The 16,677-nt window shown below is 42.3% G+C and overlaps 1 protein-coding gene across 1 annotated transcript; it reads left to right on the forward strand.

The window, feature by feature from the left end:
* The first annotated feature begins 1,091 nt into the window (after window positions 1–1,091).
* On the forward strand, window positions 1,092–14,132 carry slc16a5a (solute carrier family 16 member 5a). Its single transcript, XM_080048900.1, has 5 exons — window positions 1,092–1,190; window positions 4,549–5,093; window positions 9,245–9,388; window positions 9,858–10,745; window positions 12,148–14,132. The coding sequence occupies exons 2-5, from the start codon at window positions 4,646–4,648 to the stop codon at window positions 12,423–12,425; spliced, it is 1,758 nt and encodes a 585-aa protein (XP_079905026.1). The 5' UTR covers window positions 1,092–1,190; window positions 4,549–4,645; the 3' UTR covers window positions 12,426–14,132.
* The last annotated feature ends 2,545 nt before the right edge of the window (window positions 14,133–16,677 follow it).

The following is a 16,677-nucleotide window of genomic DNA, read 5'->3' on the forward strand; positions in this document are numbered from 1 at the left end:
TTTTTTAGATCAACACATCCCAAACCTTGGCCACAACTAGGTGGGAACCCTTTAAGGCATATATAAGGGGTCGAATTACAAGTTATACAAGTCCCCTGGCCAACCTGCATTCCCCCTCAGATCAGTTATGTGGTACCCAGTCCACCTGCCCCGGGTTAGGGCGGGGGAGGAAATGTTTCTCAAAATAGTTGTATCGTCTGGGATAAACAAATAGCACAGGCACACAAGATGTCAAATACCCAGTATTTAAAGGCAGAGCAGTGATAACAAAAACATGTATATTATGGCCCAGAACACCATCGATGGTAGACTGGACTAAATTAAAATGATCTTCCACTTCTCCAGTCCAGAGTCAGCACAAAATGTACTTTATTGTACTTCATTTAGACCGTTAGGCCTTCAAGATTTTAGTTTTGAGGTCCATCGACTTTTTGCTGCCAATCTCTGGGCTGTCGACCAACCCTTAACAGATTCAAGACCCCTTGATGTGGTTGGTTGTCACAATGTGTAAGGGTGTCTTGATTGACCTTAAGCTTCAATTTAATGTAGGAATGACTATTGAAAGATGTTTAGGTGATGAGCAATTCTCACTAGAGTAAAAAGTTTGCCTACTTACCCCGTTCTCCCCTACACTACAGTTATCTAAGAATCTCTTGACTTCTTAAAACATAAAGACTAGAGCAAGATTACAAGAGAGTAATTGTAGAAATACATTACTACAAATAATTCTGCCCTCACAGTAGGCTTTACTTTTAATGGTAGGCCTATATTAACTGTATTGCTTGCAAATTGCTGTTGAATTACTAGTTTTCCTTCATAATAGCATTCCGTATCCACCATTATACATTCTGCATCATACATTCATCATATGTGTGTGTGCGTGTGTGTGAGTGTTTGTGCGTATGCGTGTGCGTGCGCGTGTGCGTGTTCGTGTGCGCGTGTGCGTGTGTGTGTGTGTGTGGTGCAGTCAGGGCATAGCATGGGGCTGGGGCCTGCACCGCATAAAAGACACCAACCCCAACCCCGCATCTGAGCGCTCACAGGCGGACACAGTTAGTCTCCTCCCACCGCTAACTGAACAGACCAACAGACGCCCCGGTTAATAACAGCTGCTTCTCCCGGTCCACAGTCATCGAGGGGCGACCAGTGGCTAACGGAAGCGCTGGAGGACCACAATACAAAGAAAAAAGGTGATTTTTTAATTTGGTTGTTATTGTTGTTTTGCTGTGTTTAAAAAAAAAAATGAACGGAAGCACATTCATTTTTCTGCTTCCTCTTTGACGCGAAACTGCGGCTCGAGGCAGTGATGTGAATGTGATGTTCAGGATATATATTTCTACCATACTAATGAAAACATAGACATAATGCAAGATTAAGCCTTTTTAATATACTTTCATTAGAGCGGGAGACTTGTAGAGATAATTTCATTTAAAGGGGCCGCGTGGAGTTAAAAAAATCCACGTTTTTTTATTGCTTTTCTGCCATTAAACAAGCCAAAATTATTACGAGGTACCATGTAGCCAGGTGTGTTACTAGTTTAAAAAAACGTGGGAATAGTCGATATTTAAGGCTGACTAAGCTGAGTTTTTTGCCGGTCGTAACACTGTTGGGTAGGCTATGTGTAAACAACAAGGCGACTATTACGCAGCGCTGCCATCCCTCAACGGGCTGTCCCAAAGCAATAGATCAGCTGTCTAGCATCGCGTCTTTATCTATGGGGTACATTAAAAATTCAAAGTATTGCTATTATGTAGCCTAAATAAATGAATGAATTGAAGTAGTGTACATTGTGTGCTAAAGCCATAAAGACTGGCAGGCTAAAACAGGATGTAGAAAGCAGGCGTAGGGGGGATCAGATGGCTGAGATATGAGAGGCCTTTACCCTCCAACACACACACACACACACACACACACACACACACACACACACACACACACACACACACACACACACACACACACACACACACACACACACACGCACACACACACACACACACACACACACATGACCCCCCCCCCCCCCCCCCCCCCCCTCAGACACTTGCACATACACACTCAGATAATTCAGTGAGACGATTTCAGTGAATTACAGTGGCATGCGCACAATGTCCTAAAGCATGGGCACACACACCGTTCTGCTCAGTCAACATTCAGAGAAATCGATCCAAGTTTGTTTGGAATGTATTCCTAGAATTCTCCTCCTACGAGGAACTTTTAAAATGTTTATGAAACAGTCTCATTCTTCCACGGGTGATAATAAACGACCCATAATAACAGTGAATGAGATCAGCAGTGAAAAGAATGCTATTTTTATATAGTTATTATCAATGAATGCCTCTGTTTATGTATGATCTTCTGTGAACTTAGAAAAAAGCGATTTACGGCAGGCAGACGGGAAAAGTCTGTGTTTATGAACGCTACTAAATCACATATAAATACATTACCTCATGGCCATGCATCCTGCCGTCTCTCTTTCACTCGCTTCCTAAACTAATGCACGTGCCGGCCGGTAGATCTTTCGGACAGCAGGCGCTTGTGTCCTAAAAACACTTTTGTCCAAAGGGGGGCGCTGCGATCAACTAAAACTAAAAGCTCCGTGTAGATACTTTAAAGGCCCGGACACACCGGCCCGATAATCGCCGTCGTAGAGTTTCGAGGGGACGGAGACACGAATCTGTTTGGTGTGTGCCGTGAAATCGGTCGTAGTTGATGTCGTCGGGCTTCTTTTGAGCCGAACATGTTCAATCGGCGGCGGACAGTCTTTCAGTTTGAGCAATTTGATTTGTGGAGGGCTAGCGAATCAGTGAAGCCTGGAAGTGAGGCGGGTAACACAAACAGCTAACAACAGTTAGCCATCGTTTTAATGTGTTTGTTTGTTTCGTTCAGCGAGTACTCACATGCATCAACCCTTGTTGACTGCTCGACACCATGCTCGACACTCTTTGCTAAAAATGGTGCTCTTTATGGTCCATAAATATAAATACGTATTTCTATCTATGTTTATGGTCTAGAGAGCCGTCCCATAATTTCCGGCTTCCGTATTTTTTCGGGCCACAATACAGATTAGCGCCGCCTGCTGTTATGGAGACATTACGTGCCACGCAAGCGCAGAGCGTACGGAAAGGCAACAGTCGGTTTGGTGCGTTCTTTGCACTTTTTCGGCCGCGACGGGAAGACTGGAGCTCCCTGAATCGGCAGTCACCATTTTCGGGTAGTCGGACTGGTGTGTCCTGGCCTTAAGGGAAAAGCATTTCATTTCAGCAAGTCTTTGCAAGAGTCTTAGCCGACACCTCTCTCATGTCCAAGCTTAACACAACACCCACCTGGTGTAAACAAACAGTGGGAAACAATTAGCATGGGTCCTCGAAACTGATAATGGCATGCGAGCACTTTCCCCCAGAACCCCCCCCCACACACACACACACACACACCCACACACACACACACACACACACACACACACACACACACACACACACACACACACACACACACACACACACACACACACACACACACACACACACACACACACACACACACACACACACACACACACACACGATATAGCGGCGAGGGCCTTGCTCCAAGGGCTGCCTATCTCCTTGTAAACCGGCTTGCAATGTTCAAGTTTCAACCGGTTTGGATCAAGTTTGGATATGGCGACATTGTCATTGAGTATTGTGACATGAGCCGAGAGAGAGAGAGTGGTAGCATTGGGAAAGTAATCTGAAATGGTGTTCACATGGTCTTCAGGGGGGGAATTTTTCTTCTGGAACATTTTGCACAAAGGGCTTTTCATTCAATGGTTTTCACAAGCAAACGTTAGCCTGCTCATGCTAGCTGCTGCTGCCAGAATCACTTTGCATACACTCATAAACATATTCTCCATAAACCCCACAGACCTGTTTTCAGAAACTGGGCCACAGTCTGACCTGAAGATACTTTAAATTTTGACGTAGCGGACTAGCAGAAGAGGAACAACTGAAGGAAATTTGTTTTTCTAAATATTTTACTATCATAACAAAGTCCAAATTCTGACAATTTAGGAGCATTTTTCAGGTAAGGCCGAGAGTGGATTAAGGAAAAATATCGAATCGTGATTTTTCTTAAAAGGTGAGGGTTACTTCATAGTGTTATTTAGACAGAAATGTCAGGGGACCGTTAAAGGTACAGTGTGTAATAATAACTTGTATTTTGCGTCATCTAGTGGTGAGATTCTAGATGTCAACGCTCCCTTGCTAACCCCTCCCTCTTTGGGAGAATTTACAAAAACTACTACAGTGGCCTTCAAGGACAAGAAGCTATAGTTACTAAAGATGGCATCATCCACCACTGCCTCAAGTCTTCCCACAATATCAAGTGATGAGGTGAAGATGTATTTAGTTATTTATTCTATAGTACTTCTTCTTCTTGGTCTTCCAACAGGTGCATTTCCCCAGGACGAGTGAGTGGTGAAAAAAGACAAATGGCATTGTGGTGTGTAACACTTTTATCTGCTTTTTACACCACACTAATGTATTCTATTCTTTGTCGTTGTTGCAGGTCGTAGCAGTTCCAGTGTTATGGCTGGGGAAAGTAGTAATTCCACTCCCTTATTTAGAGCTAGCACGTTAGCGGCGCCCAGAATGCCAAGCTGAAAATGACTCACTGCAGAAATGGAACTGGCGCGACTTCAGCTCGCTATGGCGCCCGCGAACAACAACAACAACAACAACAACAGGCCAACAACGGTGCCATTGAAACAACAACAAAAACCGCCACCCCCCCTAACAACGGCGTCATGGAAACAAGTTCAACCAACGAGAAAATCTGCCACTACGACGGTGATTTTGAGGGAGGCGTTGCCGGCGGCGATGAATGCCCGGAATCACCATCTGTTGTTGTTGTTTCTACGGTGACAGTGGAGGCTCCGGACGGCGGTTGGGGATGGGTGGTGCTGGTAGCCACCATCTTGGTTTTGGCCCTGACCCTGGCCTTCCCCTCCTGCGTGGGGATCTTCTACACGGACCTGCAGAGCGAGTTTGACGCCACCAACAGCGAAACCTCGTGGGTGCCTTCCATCATGACGTCAGTGCTTCACGCAGGAGGTAAGCTGGCAAACTGGGGCGACTGTAGCTCAGGTGTCCCCTTCAGCCTTCATGGACATTTAGTTCTACTTGCTGCTGTTATAAATGTAAAAGGAGAAGTTGTTTAGTTTTAATCTGTCTCGCTGTGATGCTGTTGGTTTAAAAGAACATTATTCCATGAGAAACTGTACTCAGCTGATTTCACACAGACTCTCCACAGGGGTTTTAAGGTTTATGCTACACATCATACATTCAGGGTTATGAAAATATATTAAAGTTGCACCATGTAGGGGCGCTCTGGTGGCGTAGTGGATAGAGCGTGTACCATACTGGATCCAGCCTTCGTTGCAGTGGTCGCGGGTTCAAATCCGACCCGTGGACCTTTACTGCAGGTCATCCCCCCCTCTCTCTCTCTCTGTCTCCCCATTTCAACTCTGTACTATGTAATAAAGCTTGAAAATCCCCCAAAAATTATCTTTAAAAATTACAATAATAATAGTGATAGATATAATATACATTATATGATAACTTTAAGATGCATTCATCTCTTGTGTTTCATAGACACATGCGAGAGTCTGCTGATAGTTCTAAGAATACATTCTCCTCTCGTATTGCTTTGTGCTGAAAGGCTTTTCACTCTCCAAACTTTGATATCAACTTCCCTTCCTCAATGACGCATTACGTAACCTGAAACAGGGAAGTAGTGTCGGCTGGCTAAGGTCAAACACTGTAAATTTAAGATAGGCAAGGCAAGGCAAGTTCATTTATATAGCACACTTCAGACACAAGGCCATTCAAAGTGCTTTACAGGGGCAAGATAGAGCTCAATGAATGGCTACTTATCAATGATATGTGGTTGAAAATATGCAAGAAAATATATATTTTATTTTTATTTTACCTTAGTTTAACCAGTTAAACGTTATCTAGCAAAATACAAAAGCCTTATTTGAATAAAAACATGGCATCACCCCAATGATTTGAACAGACAGTTAAAAAAAGACTGGTGCTCCCAATTTATCTCTAGAGAATGAAGCTGTATGTACATTTTGGTATCGTAAATAAATTCTCAGTTTTTTTTAGAGCATTTTTATGTATTTGAAACACATGTAATATATAGTAAAGGATTGTTGTTAAGATGGTTCTTAGGTCATTTGTGCAATCGCATTTGTTTGAATTAAAACAAAAATCTGAAATTTAATCAGTTGTTCAGTTTGGATATGATATTAAACCTGCAGTGTGTAGAATTTTGGGTTTTATTTCCTAGCAGATTTTGTAGAAAATAATTATAATATCCATAAGTTCGTTTAATTTAGTGCATAATAGCTGAATTCTTTTTTTATAATTATTATTTTTTTCCCTTAGAAAGGGTCTCATATATGTCCATATTTCTCCATACTTTGGACCAAGGCCTTGTCACCGCCATTTTGGAAGTGTCATGGTTGGAATGTCATCAGGTGCATTGTTTCTGTTATTATTCTAAAGGGTTGGGGTTACCCAGGGAGCGTTGCATTCTAGAACTTTGTAGAACTTACTTGATGATGTCATATTACACACTGCACCTTTAATACATAAGAACAGGGTAGGACTTTGAAAACTGAAAAAAATAAACTCCATCCATTTGACCCTCACCCTGGCTTAACAAAGAGACTCTTGTCCTCAAGATTTACCTTATGAAGTGTAGTGTAGTGTGGGTGGGCCTTGGTAAATACCTCCAGCACCATTTGTCTTATGAAACTAAAGCTCTAGTTACATCAAAAACATTAGTACTAGTCTGTGCCGTCGCAATCTTAAACCCAACATTTTTCCCCCTCTCCTCCCTCCCACGCTAAGAGTAAAATAATGTTTGAATAGCCGGTGTGAACAGGGAAGCTACATCTACTTTTGCTTAAAGGTGCTACGAGGAACTTTTAAATATTTCTGAAACAGTCTCGTTTTTCCCTCTGATGATCATAAATGACGTGTGTGTCAGAGAAGTGAAACATTTTCTAAGGTATAATTCTCATAACTGAATTAACAAACTTTCCTCACAGTAAAATGTGATCCCTGGAACACTGTTTGAAGTTAGAAAGCTTCCTGAAAAGTTACTGTTTCACTGTTGTTGTTGTTTACAGCAGCAGGGCCCACAGTTTGGTTTACACATTCTATCTAGTCTTATACGTTTGGGTTCCAGGTTCCTCAAAATATTTTTTTTGTTAGGATGATAGAATTATTCAATACTAAGAATTGCATTTAAAGTAAATATGTTTTGTAAACTAACTGCAGGCTCTGTGAATGTACACAAAATCCCCCTCCTCTGAAAATGCATAGTGCACCTTTAAAGATAGGAGAATAAATCAAAAAGTGGGATATTAAGTAGAAATCAAAGTTCTTTCAAGTTCAAAGTAGATTCTGGGCAAGGGAGAGGTGTGTACTCCATTATGAAAAGTGCACACAGTTCTCACAGGCTTTCTGGAGACAGGAATGCTTTGTTCTCAGAAATGTTCCTAAGCTCATAAAATGTGACTATAAAACTCTTTAATTGACTTTATTTGACCTTCATTAATCTGCACTAAGTTTCCACCGCGGTAGTCCTGTTCAGAAGGCCTCAGAGTGAAACTTTACTGTTAGAGAAATTAAAGGTGCTACGAGGAACTTTTAAATATTTCTGAAACAGTCTAATTTTTACTCTGATGATCATGAATTACATGTAACAGCAAACAAGACCATCAGTGCAAAGAATGCTATTTTTTATATAGTTTTTCTTAATGCCTTTGTCATGGGTATACGCTCACCCAGGAACAACAGCTGGCGTAGTAAAAACACTACTGCTCTTTGTCCAAAGGGGGCGCAGGAATGAACACAAACTGAAAGTTCCTCGGAGCACCTTTAACTAAAACAAAGTATAGATTATCATTCATAGTTTACCAGTGGAAGCTAGAGCTGACTATAAGGTTCTTCTTTTAAAGGTGCAGTCAGTGATTCTGGAGAACACTTGTTGACAAAATCACTTTTTTTGTAAAAATCAGTGAATATCTCCTCACGATCCGCTACCTGTCCATACTGTGTGTGCACTGAAAAAAAAATCTGGTGTTAATAGTCCTATACACAGCCTATAGGCCCACTCTAGCCATAGCAACATGTCTGTTTACAGAGACTAGGCTGTGTATGTACACCAGATTTGAATACACAGCAAACTATGTGAAGAAAATGTTAATTATTGATAATAACTCACTTGACTGAAACCAGCTCAGTCATGTCCAGGTTTTCATTCCCTTCTGTAACCATGACGCTCAGTTGCCTAACAACAAAAGAGTGTAATGAATTTATCACCTCTGTTGTGACCTTTTAACTAATTTGCCCTTTTCACTGTAGTTTAGCACGGAGCCCTTTTCTCCAAGGCCAAGAGTTTATTTATGAGAAACTTTAGTCTATTTAATACCCAAATACTTACCAGATCATATCATAAATTCAGGGCTACTAAGAAATACTTCATCCAAACTTTAAGTTGTACCAAGTTTATTTATGAACAGTAGTCAAGGTGGTGTGTGTGTGCGTGCGTGTGCGTGTGTGTGTGTGCGTGCGTGTGCGTGTGTGTGTGTGTGTGTGTGTGTGTGTGCGTGTGTGTGTGTGTGTGTGTGTGTGCGTGTGTGTGCGTGTGTGTGTGTGTGCATGTGTGTGTGTGTGTGTGTGTGAGTGAGAGTGTGTGCGTGTGTGTGTGTGTGTGTGTGTGTGTGTCATGCTTTAAATATGTCAGCCAACAGATTAAGGCTAAATGATGTGTACTGTACAGGATTAAGGATTTGTCCCGTTTGTTCTGCTCTGTTATGCATGAAACTTAAAGGTGCAGTGTGTAGCATTTATTGTCCTTTTTTTCAGGGCAGACGTGGCAGAAATGGAATATAATATTCAGTGTTTGTTTAATTTGTTTTAATTTGTCTAGCCTATAACTGAATAAAAAGTTGTAAGAGTATAGATGTGCAAAAAATTTTAGAAATCGGTTCATCCTAGCCTGAGAAAAGGCAGAAAGAGTGTTCTTAGTCTCACTGTCTAACCCTACATTTTCCCATGCGTGACATCACACATGGTAAAATGTAGGGTTAGGATTAACAGGAAAGATGGGCCAAGGGAAGACTGAGGAAAGAGCCATTGACTTATAAAGTATCTTAACTTTAACATTACGTTTCACCCCTCAGGTCCTTTCTGCAGTGTGTTGGTGGAGAGGTTTGGTTGCCGGGCGACAGTCATGTTCGGCGGAGTGCTGAGTGGGTTTGGAATGGCGGCCAGCTCGTTTACCCAATCCATCGGTCAGCTGTACGTAACAGCCGGGGTGATCACAGGTCAGAAGGCACAGCACACACACACACAGAGAGAGAGAGAGAGAGAGAGACACACACACACACACACACACACACACACACACACAGACAGACAGAGAGAGAGAGACACACACACACACACACACAGGCACACATACACAGAGACACACATGGACGCACATAAACTCGTCACACACACACTGACACACACACACACTGACACACACACACACACACACACACACACACACACACATGGAAGCACAGACACAGACGCAAAGACACGGAGGCAAACACACACACACACACACACAGACTTGGACGCGCACACAGACACACACACTCGTCACACACACACACACGGACACACAGACACGGAAGCACATAAACTCATCAAACACACACACACACACACACACACACACACACAATATATCAGTTTAACTCTAATATAATATAATCAACCCCTCTTCTTCCATCACTGTTACAGGCCTGGGTTTCTGCTTCAGCTTCCAGCCGGCCGTGACCATCCTGGGGCACTACTTTGTGCGGCGGCGTGCTTTCGCCAACGCCATGTCGTCCTCGGGCACGGCACTGGGCCTGTGCACGCTGCCCTTTCTGGGGAACTACCTTCACACGGAGCTCGGCTGGAGGGGAAGCTTCCTGGTTTTGGGCGCCGTCCTGCTAAACTGCTGCGTGTGTGGCGCCGTGATGAGGCCTCTGCAACCGCCGACGAAAAAAAAGCCCCGCGGACAGCCACTTATGAGCATCCACCATGAAGAAGAAGAAGAAGACGGAGATGGAGGGATGGAGAAAAATGTGCAGAAGAAGAAGAAGAAGAACATTGAAAAGAATTTGTTGAAAACCATTTGGAGCTTCGTGTTGACGGCGTTGAGAAAGCACATGGCCTTCGATCAGTTCTGCAACAACTCCAGATACTTTGTCTATTCCATCGGCATCACGTGGATGATGCTGGGGTTTGTAGTCCCTTTGATATATCTAGTTCCCTACGCCACGGCCTACGAAATGGAGCAGAGCCGCGCCGCCTTGCTCCTGTCCATCCTAGGCATTGTTAACATCGTAGTACGGCCCGGATTCGGCATCTTATTCAACATGCCGTGGTTCAAAGGGCGACATATATACGTGTTTGCGTCGGCCTTGCTGGTGAACGGGCTGAGTAACAGTATATGCTGCCTGGGAGCTAGTTTTAACGTGCTGCTGGGGTTTGTGGTGGTGTACGGACTGTCTATGAGCGTGGTGGGATCACTCATGTTCACCGTTCTGATGGATATAGTGGAGATGAAGCGATTCCCCTCAGCCCTGGGTCTGCTGGCGATTATGGAGAGTATCACCCTGCTCATCGGGCCTCCACTCGCAGGTAAGGTTATAACATGGTAGTAGTGTGTGCAAGCTGTTGTTCCTGGGTGAGTGTATACCCATGACAAAGGCATTAAGAAAAAACTATATAAAAATAGCATTCTTTGCACTGATGGTCTCGTTTGCTGTTACATGTAATTAATGATCATCAGAGGGAAAAAAAAACAGTTTTAGAAGTATTTAAAAGTTGGGGGCGCTCCGGTAGCGTAGTGGATAGAGCGCGTACCATATCGGCTCCAGCCTTCGTTGCAGTGGTCGAGAGTTCAAATCCTTTACTGCAGGTCACCCCCCTCTCTCTCTCTCTCTCTCTCTCTCTCTCTCTCTCTCTCTCTCTCTCTCTGTCTCCCCATTTCAACTCTGTACTATCTAATAAAGCTTGAAAATGGTAAAAAATTATCTTTAAAATATACAGTTTACATTAGTAGCTACATGAGTAAATGTGTTTAGTTTTATCCCGCTACTGTTAATCTGCGCTTGGTTCTGAGTGAGTGGACAGCAGGGCTGGCGAAAGGGCAGGAGTGTCTCCGTCTCAAATGACAGCTCTGAATGTGTGTGTAGCAAAGCATGAAGTAACAAGATACAAGTCACAACACGCTCTCCGTCTGTCTGTACACCTGCAGGGCTTTGCTTTGAAATGTGGACGTCACGCATAGTACAACTGAAAAACAAACATGTGTTGCACCTGTTTGAACTGTCGTGGCAGGTGCAACACATGCGCTGTAAAAATTAGGAAAAGTTAGGACAGCTTTCATTTTCAACGCAACCGTTTTCCCTAGTATGATTAAGCTTTGAGGCTAAAACCAAAACTCTTTATTTCTAATGAAAAAAGTCCACATTTAGGCCAAATAATGATCTATGGTTGAGATAACATTTATAACTGCCGAGCCAGACCAATGTGCTGTACAGTAAAAAGGCTAAAACTATAGAAAACAAGTACATCATAAAATAACATGTAAAAAGTAACATTAAAAAGTAAACGTTAAGATATCATTAAATAATGATATCTTACAGTGGAGGCTCATTCCATGTAGCAACAGACCCGGGTTAGATTTCAGCCCGGGTCGTTCTCTGCATGTCATTCCCCTCTCTGCCCCATTTCACCTCTGTCTTTTTTTCTTTTTTTTTAAGATATTTTTTGACCTTTTTCATGCTTTATTGACAGTGTGTAGAGACAGAGATGAAATGGGGCAGAGAAGGGAAGACATGCAGAGAACTGACCCGGGCGGGATTCGAACCCTGGTCTGCTGCAGGGCTTTGGGGAGGGGGGCGCCCTTACCCATTGCGCCACGGGCGCGCCCAAACCCATTTCACCTCTGTCTCTCCAAACTGTCTTAATAAAAGCATATAAAAATGCCCAAAAAATAATCTTTAAAAAACAAAATGGCTTCTTCTCCTTGTTGCAGGCGTTCTGATCGACTGGACGGGCGAGTACTACCACGTCTTCTTCGCCTGCTCTGCCGTCGTTGCCTCGGCAGCCGTGTTCCTCATCGTGTCTTTCTATTGGCTGGACAAACGGGACGGGAAGTGGTCATCAACTAACGGTCAACCCTCCGTTAGCCCCGAGCTAGCTAAGACGGCTAGCATTGACGTAGCGCCGGGCTGTCAGTACCGCAGTGTGCCCACAGAGGGGGACAAAGAGAAGGGTTCGTCTAATGGAACCGAGCATATCACCAGCCTCTAATAACGGCCTATGTTCACACGTACTGGTACTAACTGGGGTGTTATCTTTTAAAGGTGCACTATGCAGTTTCAGAGGAGGGGGATTTGTTTATATTCACAGAGCCTGTAAGTTAGTTTACAAAAAATATTTACACAACATGTAATTCTTAGTATTGAATATTTCTATTAATCAAAAATGTTGAGACCCCTGGAACCAAACGTAAGACTAGAATAGGTTTGTAGGCAAAACTGTGGGCCCTGCTGCTGTAAACAACAACAGTGAAACTTTTCAGGAAGCTTTCTAACTTCAAACAGTGTTCCAGGGATCACATTTTCCCTGTGAGGAAAGTTTGTTTATTTAGTTATGAGAATTATACCTTAGAAAATGTTCAACTTCTCTGACATACGCAAAGTTACATTGTGCACCTTTAACCGCAGCTTCTATGTGTGGTTCTGCCTTCTCTCCACACACAACCAGACACTAGCACTAGCTCTTTGAATCCCTCGCCAAAGTTGATATTTTGGAAAATTCCTGTATTTCTTTATTCAAAGGGAGAGGGAAACCAGAGGGGTTTTGAGAAACACTGGCGGCATGACCCTAGTTTGTAAATGGACTTGACTTATATAGCACTTTTAGCCTATTTTCTCAGCCCCATTTCTTACCACATTCACCCATTCATACACCGATGGCAGTAGCTACCATGCAAGGCGCTCTCTGAACCATCGGGAGCAATGCGGGGTTCAGTGTCTCTTTGCCCAGGGACACACCGGCATGTGGTGGGGAGACGGGGGATCGAACCTGCGACCCTGCACTCCAGGGGACGACCTCCCTACCCACTTTGCCACTGCAGCATGGCAATCAATGTTTTTACATATACCGAGCGCGCATCACCCTAACTCAATAAGACGCTCAATGCACACGTTCACAATGGTCTTCTTCTTCTATGGTGTCTGACGTGACACAAATATCACCACGGACTCGGATATTCTAGAACACCATTTGCGCGTGTACCGGAATTTTTCTGCTATATCACAATAGCCTTTGTATGTGTGGACATGGCCTAAACCTACACACACACACGCACGCACGCACACAAGCACGCACGCATGCACACACACAGACACAAACACACAAGCACACACAAAGACGCACACACATACACACACACACACACACACACACACACACACACACACACACACACACACACACACACACACTGGGGTTGAAACAGTTTTGGAAATACTTCTTAACGTTTGTGTGAGGATGCATGGTGCCAGATGGTTTTTAAAAAGCCATAAAAAGTCCCAAACAAACACTATGAACAGTTTTCCCTGTTTGCCGAAGGAAGGTTTAACTCTTAAATACACTAAATACCAAAATGAACATATGTGCACTGACAGCTGCAATGTGATTGTACTGTCTATTGTAAAATGCTGCTGATGATCTTAATCAAACTCTTATATCATATACTGAGGAAACTCACGTTGTCAAGCCAAGAAGCATATAGTAAAGAGTACAGTCGAGACACTGCAGGTGAATAGGGTAAAAATGTCTAACTCTCACACACACACACACACACACACATACACGCGCGCACACACACACATACACACACACAGGCGCACACACACACACACACACACACACACACACACACACACACACACACACACACACACACACACACACACACACACACACACACACACTTATAACTTATAGATATCATCATGAAACTTAGCCAGTTGATTACTTACATTTAAAAAGTAATTTTTTTGTATTAAATTTTAATGAGTCTTATTTAACTAATCATGCCTCGCTTTCCAAAAATCTAGATGTTGGATGACGCCACAGTTAAAAGCTTTATTTGATTTTTTACAACATGTACAGAAAGTGTCCAGAACAGATTTTGGACACAGCCGATTTTTAGTTTTTTTGAATCAGAAAAGACTAAAAGTACAGGTCTTAAAAAGTCAATTTCGACATGTTCTTAATGGACTGGTTCTTAAAAAGAAACTACCCCTGCGTTCCAAATCACATACTCTTTCTTTTTACTACACTACATACTAAAGTACAGAAGAGTTTTAGGGGCCACAGGAGAGAAACAAAATCATGTAAGGAAGTTTTTTATTTTCCTTATGTCGAGAAATGTCAAGAATAAAGACGGATATTGCAAAATGCTATTGGAGTTAGTGGGGCATTTATGTATTTTCAGCATACTACAATTGACGTGCCTGTATTGGGACATCCTAAATCTTTTTCTGGCATACTAAATAGTAGGGAAGTATGGGGATTGGAACGCAGGGAATGTTTTAGCCTGCAGTGTCTCAACTTACTTATCAATAGCTAAAGCCTTGTTACATTGGCCCTGTGTGTACGTTATTTCAGGGGCTTTAAAGGGCCTCTCCATTATCTTTTAATGTAGGAAAACTGTATTTTCCAATTTTTTGTGAAGGCCTTAAATGCCACATGCTGAGATTGTTACACCCATTGTTGATACGTATTTCGCTGCTTAACATCTTTTTAGAAACTGTTTGCCATTCACTGTCATGTTGAGAAGAAAATTACTACGTATATGTTCTGTAATCTATTGCAGTAATTTATCATGTTTTTTTGTCTGTCTTCATTCCCAGTGCCTTTTTATAAAAAAGTTGTATTTCAAAAATAACATAATCTAGAACCATGGGATAATATCAAAAGCCTTTATGGAGGATATACTGTATAGCAGATGATTTTCCGTTAAAGGTGCAGTGTGTAGTATCGGAATATTTAGTGGCATCAAGTAGTGAGATTCTAAATGTCAACGCTCCCTTGCTAACCCCTCCCCCTCTGGGTGAATTTACTGAAGCTATGGTGGCCTTCAAGGACAAGAAGCTATAGTTGCTAAAGATGGCATCATCCACCACTGCCTCAAGTCTTTCCACAATATCAAGTGATGAGGTGAAGATGTATTTAGTTATTTAATCAATAGTACTTCTTCTTGGTCTTCCAACAGGTGCATTTCCCCAGGACGCCCACTATATATAAAAACCGCTTAAGGCTGTTAAGTTTGTCCCTTCTGTGCTACTGTAGAAACATGGCGGTGCAACATGGCGGCCTCAGCGCCCCGCTCCTATGTAGATATAAAAGGCTCATTCTTAAGAAATAAAAGAAACAACTATTATTATTTTCCAGTGATTATACACTAATTAAAACATACTTGTGAATATTATATTCCATTTCTTCTATTGTCTGTTGTCTAAAAATGCCATTAAAATTCTACACACTGCACCTTTAAGAGACTTAATGTGACTGAAGCATCTGTTGACAAATAAACTGTGAGAATATATCACCACCTGTTTAGGTCGGAACAAAGATATTGTATGTCTGTATGTGACTGAAATTTAAATAAACATTTCAGGTGAGATTTAAGCTGTGTTTCGTTACTAGATTACTGGAGGATTTATTAGTTATTTTCTGTTAGGCTGGTCTTCACTTTCGGGACAAATTTTACCTTTTATTATAGATTCTTTATTTATACATTACGGTCAGAAGCAAAGAATAAATGTTGGAATAGCCGATCACAGTTGTCTTAAGTGTGGTTTATTGTGTGTGTGTGTGTGTGTGTGTGTGTGTGTGTGTGTGTGTGTGTGTGTGTGTGTGTGTGTGTGTGTGTGTGTGTGTGTGTGTGTGTTTCCACTCTGCCACTCGGCTATGTTGCGGGACGCCCGGGTATCTTTGGTATTTGATACACATCCTAAATCTTTCTCTTAATAGCAAGGACTTATGGGTACTGGAGGAACACAATAATGTGTGTTGGTATAGTTTTTTTGTATTTCTATTTTGTATCTAATTCTTAATTTTTATTATTATTACATTGTAAGGCCTATGTATTATTATTATTTATAATTTATTTATCTTTATTTTTCTTTTAATTAATTAATTTTATATATATATATTTTTCTCCGTCAGAAAGTGAATTCAACAGCACTGGTGTTGTTACAAACTCCGGTACAGTAGGTGGCGTTAATGCATCTACAATTTTGGTTTGTCAACTGCCAATAATTCCACGAAGAAGAAGAAAAATAAGTTAAGTGTCGCCCTCTTGTGGCCTTAGTACGTAACTGTAACGAGTTTTGAGTCTATTTAAAAAAGAAAAGTAGCACCAAATTCAAAGCCTAAAAACAACAACTGGTGGTGCGCGCGTGTTTGTGTGTGTGTGTGTGTGTGTGTGTGTGTGTGTGTGTGTGTGTGTGTGTGTGTGTGTGTGTGTGTGTGTGTGTGTGTGCGT

This window comes from Ammodytes marinus (genome assembly GCF_949987685.1).
Source record: "Ammodytes marinus genome assembly, chromosome: 20".
Lineage (NCBI taxonomy): Eukaryota > Metazoa > Chordata > Actinopteri > Uranoscopiformes > Ammodytidae > Ammodytes > Ammodytes marinus.